This window comes from Oncorhynchus masou, chromosome 5 (assembly GCF_036934945.1).
Source record: "Oncorhynchus masou masou isolate Uvic2021 chromosome 5, UVic_Omas_1.1, whole genome shotgun sequence".
NCBI lineage: Eukaryota > Metazoa > Chordata > Actinopteri > Salmoniformes > Salmonidae > Oncorhynchus > Oncorhynchus masou.
The window spans coordinates 11,949,645-11,967,450 of NC_088216.1; the positions used below are offsets into that span (position 1 = coordinate 11,949,645).

The following is a 17,806-nucleotide window of genomic DNA, read 5'->3' on the forward strand; positions in this document are numbered from 1 at the left end:
CAAAAAGCAGTCACTTTTTGGTAAACAGCTGAGGGATGAGGTTGGAGAAATGTAACCCACTCTCAAAATTCATAGACTGAGCTATGGATCACAGGGACGGACCTTCCAAACATCAGCATGATAATTTAAACTATGGACAGGCCCAAATGTAAATGTTTCAGAAAGAAAAAGACATGAGCAGCATATGTATGCATAACCATGGTAGCAATTGAAAGGGAACAATTTGGAGATTGTTGGGAAATTCTCAGAACAAAGTTCTAAGGAAACAACAAACCGTATTTTTGTATATGAATGTTATCACATATTATGCAAATATTAATCAATTGTAAAAAAAGATTACTTAAACATACATGGTAATCGAGCATCTGACCAAATTATGTGAGACTTTAGTTCTGGGTTCAATTGATATTATGCACACATAAATGGGGAAAGAAATGAGGAATGTGATATTGATTTATCATTAGACAATTTGCATTATCCAATAGATTTTCGGCAGATATAGACTTCCATAACAATTAGCGTGCCCCTACTGTCCTCAAGTGTGAACATTTTGGTAATACACCTTCTAAAAACAGTAATACACCTTCTAAACACAGTAATACACCTTCTAAACACAGTAATACACCTTTAAACACAGTAATAGACCTTCTAAACACAGTAATACACCTTCTAAACACAGTAATACACCTTCTAAACACAGTAATACACCTTCTAAACACAGTAATAGACCTTCTAAACACAGTAATACACCTTCTAAACACAGTAATACACCTTTTAAACACAGTAATAGACCTTTTAAACACAGTAATACACCTTCTAAACACAGTAATACACCTTCTAAACACAGTAATACACCTTCTAAACACAGTAATACACCTTTTAAACACAGTAATAGACCTTTTAAACACAGTAATAGACCTTTAAACACAGTAATAGACCTTTAAACACAGTAATAGACCTTTAAACACAGTAATAGACCTTCTAAACACAGTAATAGACCTTTAAACACAGTAATAGACCTTCCAAACACAGTAATAGACCTTCTAAACACAGTAATAGACCTTCTAAACACAGTAATACACCTTCTAAACACAGTAATACACCTTCTAAACACAGTAATAGACCTTCTAAACACAGTAATAGACCTTCTAAACACAGTAATAGACCTTCTAAACACAGTAATACACCTTCTAAACACAGTAATACACCTTCTAAACACAGTAATACACCTTCTAAACACAGTAATACACATTTTAAACACAGTAATAGACCTTCTAAACACAGTAATAGACCTTCTAAACACAGTAATAGACCTTCTAAACACAGTAATACACCTTTTAAACACAGTAATACACTGTAAAGAGAGGAAGAGGCAAAGCGAGAGGTTTTACTCTCTCCAAAATGTGTTTCTATGGGTTCATTTTGGACCTAAACTTTTTTTATGACGGAGACATGAGCATCTCGTTATTATATATAGCTATCTGGCCTTATTCACATTAAACATAAGCACTCTTGTTACATTGCTCCAGATGTCATTCATTTGAATGTGGACTCCTCCCCCTTTAGGTTGAAGGCTCTTTTGCGAGATGGACGCTGCATCTCTTTTTTAGGTTTTAATGAGGGGGGGGGGCTAACTCCAACCTTGCGGGGATATACTGGATACATACTGGATACTGTCCAGTAGGTCTCCTATGCAGAGTCAATGCACGTTGTTGAAGGAGAAAGTGGAAATGAGGAGGAATTGGCAGTGGATTACACCGTAGCCACCTGTTGAGAGATCCTGAAACACTGATCTCATTCCATCCAGCAGGTGGCGGTAATACACCATTGTTTTATATATTCCGCCTCTTAAGAAGAAGAAGAAGAAGAAGAAGAAGAGCGCATCCGGAAGTTTACATTCTTGGTTTTTAACCTTGCGTGTTCTTACTCAGTCAAACAATTGTCGATAAAGACTTTTAGCCACAACGTTTGAAGGTGAGTTTGTGTTATGTTGAACTAATTATGAGCGCGCCTAAAGCATGACTTCCATTGACAATCGTCGGTGATAGAACAAATGGTGTAGTAACGGGTACCGAGGGCCAATAACGTAGCTATCTACTGTTAGCGTTAGCTACGGAGCTTGTTTTCTTACTAGCAGGCTGGACACATGACATTTTTAACAACGCTTTTTTTCTGATAAAAAATAGTTCATTGCATCCGCCGTGGAGCCCAGTTTAATAATATGACCATATTTCCTAACTACTTGCTGTCAATTTGAAGTAATCACGAAAAAAAATCAGGCCTTATTGTAGGGACATTTTCACCCTGCCAGCTCCTATTAGTTATATTGAGCACCGTGGCACCAACTTGCCTTCCGAACGTTCTATGATACATGCTCACGTTGTTTATAGTTCAAATGTAAACAACAACAAAAATACTCATAGAAATCTGAGGTCGGAAGGTTGGACTAGTAACCAAAAGGATCGAATCCCCGAGCTGACAAGGTAAAAATCTGTCGTTCTGCCCCTGAACAAGGCAGTTAACCCACTATTCCTCGGTAGGCCATCATTGTAAATAAGAATTTGTTCTTAACTGACTTGCCTAGTTAAATAAAATAAATATAATTATGTAAGTCTGGGCAGCGAGCTTGTTTGTCATCCATCACTAGACCAGAAATATTTATACATTTTCCCCTACTTTCTCATTACGCAGACATAAGTTGACTCAGTTGACACCATCGAGGTGCGGATATTTACTTTCTACACAAGTTGTTTTTTCCCCCAGTTTCATCTGAGGAACAGATTGTTGTGGTAAAATAAAAAGGATACCGTTTTTTTGTTGCCATTTAGGCGAAATTGAATTCTAAGCATCACTCCAGTCAAAACAGGCTCTGCGAACATTCAATTCCATTAATTTGCTATGGGCTCGCACTAGTGTTCCAGCTTAGCCAACGCTCTTTTGCTGTTTTTCAGCCTTGGGTGAATTTTGACTCATTCTATTGTCCAGCCTATTACTCGCTGAGAGGCGAAACATATACAGTACAACCATCTTTTTTAGTAGCTATTTAGCTAACTCAAGTTGAGGCTACCTGGTAGAGCCCATTGCAGTCTGATTTCACCTCAGAGAAGTTACCAAATATACGGAACGAAAACAATTGAAAACAATTGGCTAGGTGTCTCTGGTTAGTTAGCAAGCCAACTCTACCTGTGATGAGAAACATGGAAGCTAGTTACCTGGCTAGCTCGCTATCTGTGACATTAGAAAATCAGTGTTTGGAATGTAACTTGACTTAGAGTGGAGGGTGATTTTCACTCTGCTATCTGCCTCTTATGACTATACCACCTTCAGATCCACCTACCTACTAGCCTACCATGGCTGAACCCAAGTCTATGGAGTCCCCGGGTTCTGGCTGTGGTGTTCCAGCCCAGAGAAGCGCACAGCAGGGTCCAGAGATGGTGTCAGTGAAGCTGGAGGACTGCAGTCAACCACTGGAAGTCAATGTGATTGTGATAGGGGAAGAGAGAGAACTTAAAGTAGAAGATCAGAAGGTAGAAGTTAAAGAAGAAGAAGAAAGGGTGGTGGAGGAGAAGAGAGCAGTCAAAGAGGAGGAGATGGATGTTAAAGAGGACCATAAGGAGATAGAGATTAAACAGGAGGTGGAGGAGAAGAGAGCGGTCAAAGGGGAAGAGATGGATGTTAAAGAGGACCATAAGGAGATAGAGATTAAACAGGAGGTGGAGGAGAAGAGAGCGGTCAAAGAGGAAGAGATGGAGATTGAAAAGGAACACAAGGATACAGAAGTCAAAGAAGAGCTGGAGGAGAACACAGTCATCAAGGAGATGGAGGAGAGAGGTGTGAAAGAGGATGAGGAGACAGAAGTCAAAAAGGAGAGAGGACTAGAAAAAGAAGAGGAGGAGGAGAGAGAAGTCAAAGATGAAGAGGAGAACAGGGAAGTGTTTGATCCAGACCTAGAGGAAGAGGAGGCAGCATTAGATAGTATCACTGACCCAGGTAAGTTCAGGTGTGGAGTACGGAGAGAGGTTTGTGCCTTGGCGGCCACAGGGGATTCTAAAACTCTTATTGTGTGTCTGCTTGCATCAACAAGACTATTAAATCCCCTCAAATGCTCTGTTCATGATTCTAACCCTTTATCTGTCCATATTCCCACAGGAGAGCGCTCCAACCCAGGTTTAGACGGTGAGCCCAGTTCCACAGCATCAGGAAAGCATCAACAACACGAAAAGAGGAACTCAAGACAGAAACATCACCACTGCATGGACTGCTTCACTAGTTTCTATGAGCCAGAGGAGTTGAGAAGGCACACTTGTAGGCCCCACCCCTGCTCAGATTGCAGAGGCAGTTCCGTGTGTCCAACTCACCTCATACCACGCAAAAAGACTATCAAAAGAAAGAAGACTTACCCCTGTGGTCAATGTGGGAAGAGTTTTCAGGCACCAAGCAAACTAAAGAAACACCAGATAACTCACACAGGAGAGAAGCCTTTCCACTGCTCTGTATGTGGGAAGAGTTTTCCTCTTTCACAGACCTTAAATAGACACCAGCTGATCCACACAGGAGAGAAGCCTATCCACTGCTCCCAATGTGGGAAGGGCTTTAAGCGACCTGATTCCCTGAAAAATCATCTTAGAATACACACAGGAGAAAAGCCTTTCTACTGCTCTCAATGTGGGAAAAGTTTCAGTCATTCAAACTACTTAAAGACGCACCAGCGAACTCACACAGGAGAGAAGCCTTACCACTGCTCCCAGTGTGGGAAAAGATTCAATCAGTCTTCAGATCTGAAGATACACCAGCGAACTCACACAGGAGAGAAGCCTCACAAATGTTTTCAGTGTGGAAAGAGTTTTAGTCATTCAAGCTACTTAAAGACACACCAGCGAACTCACACAGGAGAGAAGCCTTACCACTGCCTTCAGTGTGGGAAGAGTTTCAATCAGTCTTCAGATCTGAAGACACACCAGCGAACTCATACAGGAGAGAAGCCTTATCACTGCCCCCAGTGTGAAAAGAGTTTCAGTCAGTTTTCAAGTCTGAAGACACACCAGCTAACTCACACAGAAAATAGGTCATACCACTGCTCCCATTGTGGAAAGGTTTTCAGTCTGTTGCACCACCTAAATAGACACCAGCAAACTCACAAAGGAGAAAAGACTCACCAATGCTCTCAATGTAGGAAAAGTTTCAGTCAGTCATCAAATCTGAAGACACACCAGTTAAAGTATCACAGCCCTGACACCGGACAGAGTTCTCTTGCTTTAGAAGAAAGTCAACTTCAAACCACAGAAGTAAAACACATGTAAACACATCTTATGATGTTAAAGGAGCAGAGCAGTTTTAATAAAGTTGAAATAACACTTAAAAATATATATATTTGCCTGGATTTTCAGCCTATTCAGGTGGGATAGAGTTTTTGCCCCAGAGCATGACAACATAATCTGATCTGACCAATCATCTTGAATTTGCATATATATCCTCTTATATTGAAGAGGTTTGTGGGGTAGGCTCTAGTGCAGAGTTCCCCAACTGGCTGCCTGCGGGTGGTTTTGATTGGCCCCCCAAGTTTTCTGGTCCAAAAAATATAATAATGTATCATTTTTTATTGTAGGAGATTAAAGACTGTAAAAACACCAGCCAATCAGCTCCAAGTGATTTGAATTTTGAAAATCTGTTCCCACGCATAAGATACATATATATGTGATCATATATAAATGTAAGCAAGGTTTGAAATTATGTTTTAATAAAATGTTATCGGTTTGGGCTTCCTGTATTCAATTTGTTCTGGCCCCATGACCATCCTCGCGAGAAAAAAATATCTGAATATCGGAAATAAATTATAAACAATATAGTTGGAGTTATTTTCATGAAATAAACACAGTGATTTATTAGACATAGTGATGATTTACAAATAAAAAGTCTACATCAACATTTATAATATAGGTAATATATTCCATTTAGCAGCTGCTTTTATCCAAAGCGACTTAGAGCCATGTGTATGGGTGGTCCAGGGACTCCAACCCACTACCCTGGCGTTATAAGCACAATGCTCTACCAACTGAGCCGCAAAGGACCACCTCACCTGTTATTCTACAGTAGAGCAGGGAGTCTTGTATTATCCATCACCTCACCTGTTATTCTACAGTAGAGCAGGGAGTCTTGTATTATCCATCACCTCACCTGTTATTCTTCTACAGTATCCATCACCTCACCTGAGCAGGGGTTATTGTTTTAGCTTGTTTTTCTACAGTTATTAGCCATCACCTCACCTGTTATTCTACAGTAGAGCAGGGTCTTGTAGTCTTGTATTATCCACCACCTCACCTGTTATTCTACAGTAGAGCAGGGTCTTGTAGTCTTGTTATTATCCACCACCTCACCTGTTATTCTACAGTAGAGCAGGGAGTCTTATATTATCCACCACCTCACCTGTCATTCTACAGTAGAGCAGGGGTCTTGTATTAGCCATCACCTCACCTGTTATTCTACAGTAGAGCAGGGAGTCTTGTATTATCCACCATCTCACCTGTTATTCTACAGTAGAGCAGGGAGTCTTGTATTAGCCATCACCTCACCTGTTATTCTACAGTAGAGCAGGGAGTCTTGTATTATCCATCACCTCACCTGTTATTCTACAGTAGAGCAGGGAGTCTTGTATTATCCACCATCTCACCTGTTATTCTACAGTAGAGCAGGGAGTCTTGTCTCTGGTCGTCTCGATCTCTGCTCAGCATTTACACAATCGATTGTTTTACCACTTCAACCCTGGTAACATGTTATAAACCTTCAGTGTCCTGTAATAAAGCCTGGATGTCTGGTAATACATAATGGTTATTGTGGTGGAGGTGAAGGAACAATTTCCTTTAGGTTATTGTATAGGGTGACATTTGAACCTGGGTATCATGTTATAGACGTAGCTATATTTTGTACTAAAAATAATGGTGATCAAAGTAGAGGATTGAAAGTATTGCGTTGGAGTTGTGTTTTAGTATTGTATGTTGATTATAAAGCTGGCATGATGATAACGGTGTATTGTAAACATGGTTGTCGCTATTTCAGGACTGAACAAAAAAACAACAGCTTCTGATGTTAGCAGCACTGCAGCAAACAAAACAGCCACACACCTACACTAAACGAGTCTAACTCACTCTGCAAGCTTGCTTTATCAGTGACTGGCCTGGCCTTTTCATACAATTTAGCTTTCATTCTCTAGTGTTCTGGTAGTGGCAGTAGTCCTTAGGGGAACAATGTATAATGAATTATTTCATGCTTTATACACAGTGTACAAAGCATTAGGAGCATCTGCTCTTTCTGTGACATAGACTGACCAGGTGAATCCAGGTGAAAGCTATGATCCCTTGTTGATGTCACCTGTTAAATCCACTTCGATCAGTGTAGATGAAGGGTAAGAGACAGGTTAAAGTAGGATTTTTAAGCCTTGGTACAATTGAGACATGGATTGATTGTGTGTGTGCCATTCAGAGGGTGAATGCCTTTCAACAGGGTATGGTAGTAGGTGCCAGGAGCACCGGTTTGTGTCAAGAATTGCAAAGCTGCTGGGGTGTTCATGCTCAACAGTTTCCTGTGTGTATCAAGAATGGCCAACCAACCAAAGGATATCCAGCCAACTTGACACAACTGTGGGAAGCATTACATGGGCCAGAATCATTGTGGAACGCATTCAACGAATCGAGGCTGTTCTGAGGGCAAAATGGGGGTGCAACTCAATATTAGGTAGGTGTTCCTAATGTTTGGAACACTCAGTGTGCATTTTATTTACTGGAAAAACATTGAATTGCTAAATACATTGCTAGCTCACTTATGGCAGCACAAATAGAGTCGCCTATAGAGACCTGCCAAGAGGAAGGAGGTTAAGTGTTACATGCCTTTTAAATGCATGACTGAACACCTTGAAATGCATTGGTTGTACTAAATTCTCAAAGTCAGTGGTGGAAAAAGTACCAAATTGTCATACTTGAGTAAAAGTATAGATACCCTTAATAGAAAGTTACTCCAGCAAAATGGAAAGCCACCGAGTAAAATACTACTTGAGTAAAAGTCTAAAACTATTTGTTTTTTTAAATATACTTTAGTATCAAAAGTAAAAATCATTTCAAAAGTCTTATATTAAGCAAAGCAGACACCACCATTTTCTTGTTTTATACAGAGCTAGAGCGAGCCAGGGACACACTCCAACACTCAGACACTATTTACAAAAGATGCATGTGTGTTTAGTGAGTCCGCCAGAACAGAGGCAGTAGGAATAACCAGGGATGTTCTCTTGATCAGTGGGTGAATTTCACCATGTTCCTGTTCTGCTAAGCATTCAACATGTAACTACTACTTTTAGGTGTCAGGGGAAATGTATGGAGTAAAAATTACAATATTTTCTTTAGGAATGTAGTGAAGTAAAAGTAAAAGTTGTCAAAAATATAAATAGTAAAGTAAAGTACAGATACCCCAAAAAACTACTTTTAATTAAGTATTACTTTAAAGTAATTTTACTGAAGTACTTTACACCACTGCATAGAGTTTGATTTGATTGATGACATTACGGCAGTATAATATTTAATAAAAACATTTTCACATGAGGACAAGTGCATTTCCTCCATAAACTTTAAATTGATAACTTGGGATATCAATCATACAATGGGAAGGATCCTATAAATCAAGACTGTGTGAATGCATGTACCTGTCAATGGTGTGCGTACTGGGAGCAGAGTCAGGTGCAGGAGAACAGAGTGGTGGACAGGCGCACACTTTATTTAAGCAGGAGAAACCAACAGACGGACGCCACCGCTCGAAACCTCCAGCCAATTGGCAAAAGTGCAAAACGCGCAAAAAATCACAATAATAATGTACAAACTAATAAAACATACCTCGTGATAAAACACAGAAACACCAACACCAGTCTGGCACGTCAAAATACACACGTAACACAAAACAATCTCACACAAAGACATAAGGAACAGAAGAATAAATACATGTAGTGTGATTGGGGAATGAAAACCATGTGTGCAGGGAACAAGACAAAACAAATGGATAAATGAAAAATGGAGTGGCGATGGCTAGAAAGCTGGTGATGTTGACCACTGAACGCCGCCCGAACAAGGAGAGGAGCCGACTTCGGTGGAAGTCGTGACAATACCACTCTGAATAAATAAATACTGTGCCTTTGGAGATGTGTCTCTGGTCATGAAACTACAATAGAGGCTGGATGTTTAAACAATGTCAAGAATTCTGAATGTCAATAGATTTTTAGATCAATTCTCATCAATGACAACATTCTAGAACTGAGTTATGACTCTTCTAAGTCTGGTATCCGGGGTGATCTGGTTACTGATCAAATCATTAATTAAGTGTCTCTTTCCTTGTAGAATGTTAACAGCGGTCATCATATACCTGTATGGTTATGAATATCGCTAGCTAGGAAGTAAAATGTAGTTATTCTAGCTTTTTCTACAAGCTAGCTGACAGCAGATTTGAGGAAAATATAGTTGAACATTTTATCCTTTAAAAAAATGTATTTCTGTTAAGAAAACATGTATTTCATTAAACCCCAAAATATTTGTTCTGCATTAAAATGGCCTAGAGGAGTGTCCCAGTTCGACACTAACAGGGTGTCCCGGTTCGACACTAACAGGGTGTCCCGGTTCGACACTAACAGGGTGTCCCGGTTCGACACTAACAGGGTGTCCCGGTTTAACAGTAGTTGATTGGCATACTGGGACACATATCAACATGTACATTTTCTCAAAAGGTGAGATCAGTAAGAAATCAATTTACAGTCATTTTGTTTACAATTACATCTCATTACAAAATACGTTGTAATGAGACACTGAATATCTTTTCTTAGTTTTTTTATAACCTTTACATTATTTACCTCAGAACACTATGTCATTTTACTTTCCAGTACGACTCCAGAGACGTGTCATTGGACGGGAGGCCACGCCCACAACGATGACATACCAATTGAACCCATTTTTTTAATCATCACATACTTCCACACTAACACATAGGCATTGATTGGTGGTTATGATATTGTATACATTTAAATATATCCATTATAAAGCTTAAGTGTCCCACTTTGCCAGCTGTCCCTCTTCACCAATACTCACCCTACATTTGGTCTCCAGTTTACAGACTACCGTAAAACCACCTAGGCTACTACTCTTTCGACCGTAGACTACAGAATTCATACTGAATTAATTTGATGGAGCGTTGGTGGAGCGCTGAAGGGCTGCATCACTCTCCAACAGCACCCTAGAGAGGGCATGCTAGGCATGGACAACCTAAATATTTTGCGCCAATGCCTTTGTCAAAGTGGGCACTGGTTATTATGGGGCGGCATCAACGCTCACCGAAATAGCCCTCATGCCACTGTGTGAGAGAAGTTATCATTGTTTTTTGGGCAGAATAATGTGAGTTGTTGGAGGTGCGTCTTGGTCAGTTTAGCATGGAAAATGCTGCCCGCGTAAAACTACCGCTCTAGGCGGTTGCCTAATGGGGGCCTGCCTGCCGTGGGGCTTAGTCATATAATTGCATTGAGAATCCCATTGAATTCAAAAGCATCTCTGTGAGTCATAAAGATTTTGTCATTTGACTTTATAGATCTATTGCCTTTTATTGTGGCATAATTGCGGCCTTCTTCCGTTACACACAGCTGCTATGAGCATGCTAATTAGCACAGGTGGTCCCTCTGTTTTCTGCAAACGCGTGCCGTAACATGGAGATATGGCTGTGTGGGAACCCTAACAAGGTGTGTATCAAACTACCCCGTACAGAAGATACCTTCGGCCAATGACTCTTATGAGTAATTGAATGGAACTGAGAGTCATGATCAAGGGCTAGCCTGAGGCTACCTAGTAGAACCCATGCAGTCTGATTCCACCTCAGAGTAAATAATAGATATCCGTTTGGGTAACAATTGGCTAAATGTCTCATTGCATAGTAAGTCATTAAAGTTAACTCAACCTGTGATGAGAAAAGTTGTAATTATAACAACTTGCTATAGCTAGCTAGCTAGTAAGCTACGACTTAGGAAATGTATTTGGAATGTAGCTTCAGCTAGCTATGTGTAACTCACCCTTCACTGCCTCTTATGACTAAACCACCTACAGATCTGCCTACTACATGGGCCTACTATGGCTGAACCCAAGCCCATGGATTCCCCAGGTTCTGGCTGTGGTGTTCCATCACAGAGAAGCTCACAGTGGGGTCCAGAGATGGTCTTAGTGAAGCTGGAGGACTGCAGTCAAACACTGGAAGTCAATGTGATTGTGATAGGGGAAGAGAGAGAACTTAAAGTAGAAGTTAAAGAAGAAAAGGTGGTGGAGTCAAAGAGGAGAAGAAAGAGAGGAGTGAAAGAGGAAGCTGAGAAGTGAAAGAAGAAGAGGGGAACAGGGAAGTGTCTGCTCCAGATCTAGAGGAAGAGGAGGAAGTAGATAGTATCACTGACCCAGGTAAGTTCAGGTGTGGAGAACAGAGAGAAGTTGGTGCCTTGGCACCCACTGGGTATTCCAAAACAATTATTGTGCTTGAATCAACAAGTATTTTAAACCCCCCTTTTAATGCTCTTACTGTTCCTGAAAGTGTTGTCAGGATACCAGAATTTTGACTTCGATACCAGGTTTAGTATCACGATACTCAATACCAAAACGATACCACAGCAATTTTGTTGCTGTTTCCATAGTTACAGAATGGCAATTAATCCAGACAGAATGCTCTGTTCAATCGTTGGGCGTTTTTGAGTCAAATATCATTACAATTTAAATGTTTTACCTCAGATATTTTCAAACACCTATTAATGCATTAATCAATTAGATAATCAATTTGACTTTTTCTACCGAATGAATGACATTGTATTTTTATGTGAAATCGCCAATTGGCAACCCATCCCTTATTGACACACAAACAATCATTACAATAATTCACTATGGTAATTAAATTATAATTCTTCCGGCGTTCTCTGCATTGCACCTCACATAAATAGTGAACAAATATTTTAAAAAACAATACATAACAGTAAATAAGATTATCCCAAAAATAATTACATCCCTAGAGCAGTAAAGTAAAGTAAAGTAAAGTAAATAATATATATATATATATATATTTACTTTACTTTACTTTACTTACTTTACTGCTCTAGGGATGTAATTATTTTTGGGATAATCTTATTTACTGTTATGTATTGTTTTTTAAAATATTTGTTCACTATTTATGTGAGGTGCAATGCAGAGAACGCCGGAAGACAATGCAGAGAACGCCGGAAGACAATATATATATTTTACATACGCTTAGGTTGGAGTCATTAACCTTTTTCAACCACTCCACAAATTTCTTGTTAAACTAGTTTTGGCAAGTCAGTTGGGACATCTGCTTTGTGCATGACAAGTAATTTTTCCAACATTATCGTTTACAGACAGATTATTTCACTGTATCACAATTCCAGTGGGTCAGAAGTTTACATACACTAAGTTGGCTGCGCCTTTAAACAGCTTGGAAAATTCCAGAAAGTGATGTCATTGCTTTAGAAGCTTCTGTTAGGCTAAATGACATCATTTGAGTCAATTGGAGGTGCACCTGTGGATTAGAGGTCGATCGATTATGATTTTAACGCCGATACCGATTGGAGAACAAAAAAGGGCCGATACCGATTAAAATCGGCCGATTTTTAATATATATATTTGTAATAATGACAGTTATAACAATACTGAATTTTTTATTTTTTACCTTTATTTTACTAGGCAAGTCAGTTAACAACAAATTCTTATTTTCAATGATGGCCTAGGAACAGTGGGTTAACTGCCTGTTCAGGGGCAGAACGACAGATTTGTACCTTGTCAGCTCGGGGATTTGAACTTGCAGCCTTTCGGTTACCAGTCCAACGCTCTAACCACTAGGCTACACTTATTTTAACTAATATAATACATCAAAATCTATTTAGTCTCATAAATAACGAAACCTGTTCAATTTGGTTTAAATAATGCAAAAACAAAGTGTTGAAGAAAGTAAAAGTGCAATATTTGTCATGTAAGAAAGCTAACGTTTAAGTTCCTTCCTGAGAACATATGAAAGCTGGTGGTTCCTTTTAACATGAGTCTTCAAAATTCCCAGGCGAGAAGTTTTAGGTTGTAGTTATAGGACTATTTCTCCCGAAACCATTTGTATTTCATATACCTTTGACTATTGGATGTTCTTATAGGCACTATAGTATTGCCAGCCTAATCTTGGGAGTTGATAGGCTTGAAGTCATAAACGGCACAATACTTGAAGCACAGCAAAGAGCTGCTGGCAAACCCAGGAAAGTGCTGTTTGAATGAATGCTTACGAGCCTGCTGCTGCCCTATCAAATATCAAATCATAGACTTAATTATAATAACACACAGAAATACGAGCTTTAGGTCATTAATATGGTCAAATCCGGAAACTATCATTTTGAAAACAAAACATTTTATTCATTCAGTGAAATACGGAACCATTCCGTATTTTATCTAACATCCCTAAGTCTAAATATTGCTGTTACGTTGCGCAACCTTTAATGTTATGTCATAATTATGTACAATTCTGGCAAATTAATTATGGTCTTTGTAAGGAAGAAATGGTCTTCACACAGTACGCAACGAGCCAAGCAGCCCAAACTGCTGCATATACCCAGACTCTGCTTGCACAGAACGCAACGAGCCAAGCAGCCCAAACTGCTGCATAATACCCAGACTCTGCTTGCACAGAACGGCCCAAACTGCTGCATATACCCTGACCTGCTTGTAAGCAGCCCAAACTGCTGCATAATACCCAGACTCTGCTTGCACAGAACGCAACGAGCCAAGCAGCCCAAACTGCTGCATATACCCAGCCAAGCAGCCCAAACTGCTGCATATACCCAGACTCTGCTTGCACAGTACGCAACGAGCCAAGCAGCCCAAACTGCTGCATATACCCAGACTCTGCTTGTACGGAGAAGTGACACAATTTCCCAAGTTAAAAGAAATTAATTTTACCAGACAATATTAACTAAATATGCAGGTTTAAAAATATATACTTGTGTATTGATTTTAAGGAAGACATTGATGTTTATGGTTAGGTCCACACTGGTGCAACGACAGTGCTTTTTTCCGCAAATGTGCTTGTTAAATCATCACCTGTTTGGCGAAGTAGGCTGTGATTCGATGATAAATTAAAACGCACCACATCGATTATATGCAAACGCAGGACAAGCTAGATAAACTAGTAATATCATCAAACATGTGTAGTTAACTAGTGATTGTTAAGATTGTTTTTTATAAGATAAGTTTAATGCTAGCTAGCAACTTACTTTGGCTCTTTGCTGCACTCGCGTAATAGGTTGTCAGTCTGCCACGCAGTCTCCGTGTGGAGTGCAATGTAATCAGCCATAATCGGTCTCTAAAAACGCTGATTACTGTTTTTTTTATGAAAACTTGAAATCGGCCCTAATTAAATTGCCTATTCCGATTAATCGGTTGACCTCTACTGTAGATGTATTTCAAGGCCTTCCTTCAAAGTCAGTGCCTCTTTGCTTGACATCTTGGGGAAATCAAAAGAAAATCGGCCACAATGTCAGGAAAAAAAACTGTAGACCTCAACAAGTCTGGTTCATCCTTGGGAACAATTTCCAAATACCTGAAGGTACCGCGTTGATCTGTACAAACAATAGTACGCAAGTATAAACACCATGGGACCACGCAGCCGTCATACTTCTCAGGAAGGAGATATGTTCTGTCTCCTAGAGATGAACGTACTTTGGTGCAAAAAGTGCAAATCAATCCCTGAACAACAGCAAAGGACTACTGCAATTACAAGCAGGACTACTCCATCCAGATGCAGGTGAGATACATTATCATTATATTACCACAAATAAAATTATTTTACAATATTGAACCTATTTGGTCAGAATTCACATATTAAACCTGTATATACAGTCGCTAGTGAAAGTCTACACACCTCTTGCCCAGTATTCACATTAAGCTGCCTTCAAATTAAAAACATTAAGGACACGTGCTCATTCCATGACATAGACTGACCAGGTGAAAGCTATGATCCCTTGTTGATGTCACCTGTTAAATCCACTTCAATCAGTATAGATGAAGGGGGGAGACAGGTTAAAGAAGGAATTTTAAGCCTTGATACAATTGAGACATGGATTGTGTATGTGTGCCACGGGTAAGACAATATTAAAGTACTTTTGAATGGGGTATGGTAGTAGGTGCCAGGCGCACCGGTTTGAGTCAATAACTGCAACGATGCTGGGTATTTCCTACTCAGGTTTCCCATGTGTATCAGGAATGGTCCACCACCGAAAGGACATCCAGCCATCTTGACATAACTGGGCTTGTATTTGTATTTATTATGGATCACCATTAGTTCCTGCCAAAGCAGCAGCTACTCTTCCTGGGGTTTATTATGGATCCCATTTAGTTCCTGCCAAGGCAGCAGCTACTCTTCCTGGGCTCCAGCAAAACAATGCAGTTATATGAGATAAAAACATTGCATTTCACAACACATTAAGTGTGTGCCCTCGGGCCACTACTCTATAAACGACTTCAGGCTGCATGTATTTCTGACACCCAGTTTTGGATCACGGCCATGTTAGAAGGTCGCTGGCAGGGGGTAATACCTTTGGCTACTTGTTTGTCTAAAGATGTGTAAAACACAACAGCTCTCCATTTGATCCAAGTGTTTCTCCTTGTAAATGTATTAGGTTCATATTACATTTATCCCTCCATTGACTTCACTCTGCATGCTGAAAGGTGAAGACCTCATACCTTTACTGTGGACCACAGAGAGATCTGATACAGGCCAGTACATTATGTTGACCTTATTAGTCGAACCATGAGGTCCTCACATTGCTGACACGGTAATAGATTTACAGAAAGAGATGTGACCTGGGAAATAAGATCTGAATTAACCGAGCCAAGACTGGTGGTTTTGTGGATCCAAGCCACAAGCATCTGACCTCTCATGTCCAGATTTAGATTTTTACTGGCTGTGACATTTTAATGGATTGATTTGTGTAAAAAGAAATGCTGACCTAAGCCAAGCCGCTGGGGTGTCTCGGGCCAAACGCCTGTCTGTGGTGATAAGACTAATTTGCGAGCACAGACTTGAGTTGTTTAAAGCACCCTTAACATGTATTGGATCAAGAGTTACTATCCGATACTCCCAAGGCCCTGCTAAAATACGACATATGTACAATAACAATTTTATAAGGACAGTTTACTCAACTGCTTAATGACATCTGTCAGTTAATAACAGTATATCAGAGGCCTGTAACTCCTGTTCTGGACAGCCCATCCACATGTGGTGCAGGCTTTAATTCCATCCCAGCACAAACACAGCAGGTTCAGCTAAATCAACTTGTTGTGAAGGGTCGTGACACTTAGGAGGGGATTTGATTAAACTGGCCTGGGTTACACTGGGCTGTGGTCCGTCACGTGACCCGAGTGAAGCCGGTGAGGGATGCTCATATTGAAAAGCGATCTGTGCTACTTGGTCATATTGTCAATAAAGCAGCATGATACATCGTTCAGAAACATACGGATATTTTCCATAAAGTACATGTTTGAATTTTCAAACTAGTTTGTATTGGGAAGACAGCCTTTTTATTAAAAAAAAAAAAAATCACTTTTGCATGTGTCAACACATCCTACTCATTACCCCACGTAATTAACCTGCGTGGCCTTTGATTTGAGCCGACTGCACCGTCGACCAGAGTGATATCTTGCAAGGCAGCTTCCAAAATGAATGATTACCTTTTCAAAAAACATCCAGCAAGTGATTTTTACGGGGGCCTTTCAGAGTTGTAAAAGTATCTATATTATTATTTGGGGGGGGGGTCAATTTTTTTGGTAAAGAAAAAAATGAATCACTCAAATTCAGCTAAAAATGTGTTTAATTTAGGAATTTCAAATTATTACACGAAAAAAAAGATGTGATCATGTTGTGGTCAGTTTGCAGCTGAATCTATTTGGATACCCCTGAAGGCCCTTCCCTCCACACCAGGGGTATTGATTAGTTGTATTATTTTGCTAAACGTTTTGTCAACCGGGAGGGGACCTACCTGAAAGTAATACTTAGGGATTTTGGAAATGAAGACCTTTATCTACTTCTCCAGAGTTAAATGATCTCGTGGATACCATTTTTTATTTTTATGTCTGCATGCAGTTTGAAGGAAGTTGCTAACTAGCATTAGCGCAATGACTTGAAGTCTATTGTGTAGCTGCGCTAATGCTAGTTAGCATCGGCTTACAAAACGACCTCTAACTTCCTTCATACTGGACACAGAGACATAAAAATGGTATCCATGAGTTAATCTGACTGGGGAAGTAGATAAAGAGCATCATTGCTCAAATCCCGAAGTATCCCTTTTCATTTGTCCAATATAAATTATTGTTGATGCAAATCGTTTTCCGTTTGGAGTAAACGGTTTCAGTTGCAAAATGTATTGCAACTGAATTCGACTAATGAAAACACCCATGTTATTTCTCCCTATTCGAACCAGCAACCTACTGGCCCAATGTTCTTAACCACTAGGCTACCTGCCATCCCTGAGTTCCTTTCTAATATTATAAATGTACATTTGGAAAATATTCAGACCCCTTACCATTTATACACATTTTGTTCCATTACAGCCTTATTCTAAAATAGATTTGTTTTAAGTCCTCATTCTACACACAATATCTTGTAATGACAAGGCAAAAACTGTTTTTTTTAAATGAGCTCTGAGACAGGATTGTGTCGAGGCACAGATCCAAAAGATGTCTGCAGCATTGAAGGTCCCCAAGAACACAGTGGC

The 17,806-nt window shown here is 39.8% G+C and overlaps 1 protein-coding gene across 1 annotated transcript; it reads left to right on the forward strand.

Annotated features, from left to right (window-relative positions):
* Positions 1-3,350: 3,350 nt before the first annotated feature.
* LOC135533106 (zinc finger protein 436-like) lies at positions 3,351-5,843 on the forward strand. The gene is made up of 2 exons (XM_064960518.1): positions 3,351-3,990; positions 4,150-5,843. Exons 1-2 carry the CDS (start codon positions 3,351-3,353, stop codon positions 5,298-5,300), a joined length of 1,791 nt encoding a protein of 596 aa, XP_064816590.1. The 3' UTR covers positions 5,301-5,843.
* The last annotated feature ends 11,963 nt before the right edge of the window (positions 5,844-17,806 follow it).

What these genes read in the sequence shown, in the direction of transcription:
- LOC135533106 (XM_064960518.1), top strand. Translation starts at nt 3,351, where the DNA reads ATGGCTGAACCCAAGTCTATGGAGTCCCCGGGTTCTGGCTGTGGTGTT. An exon ending in AGATAGTATCACTGACCCAG is followed by an intron (nt 3,991 to 4,149) that starts GTAAGTTCAGGT and finishes ATATTCCCACAG; the next exon opens with GAGAGCGCTCCAACCCAGGT.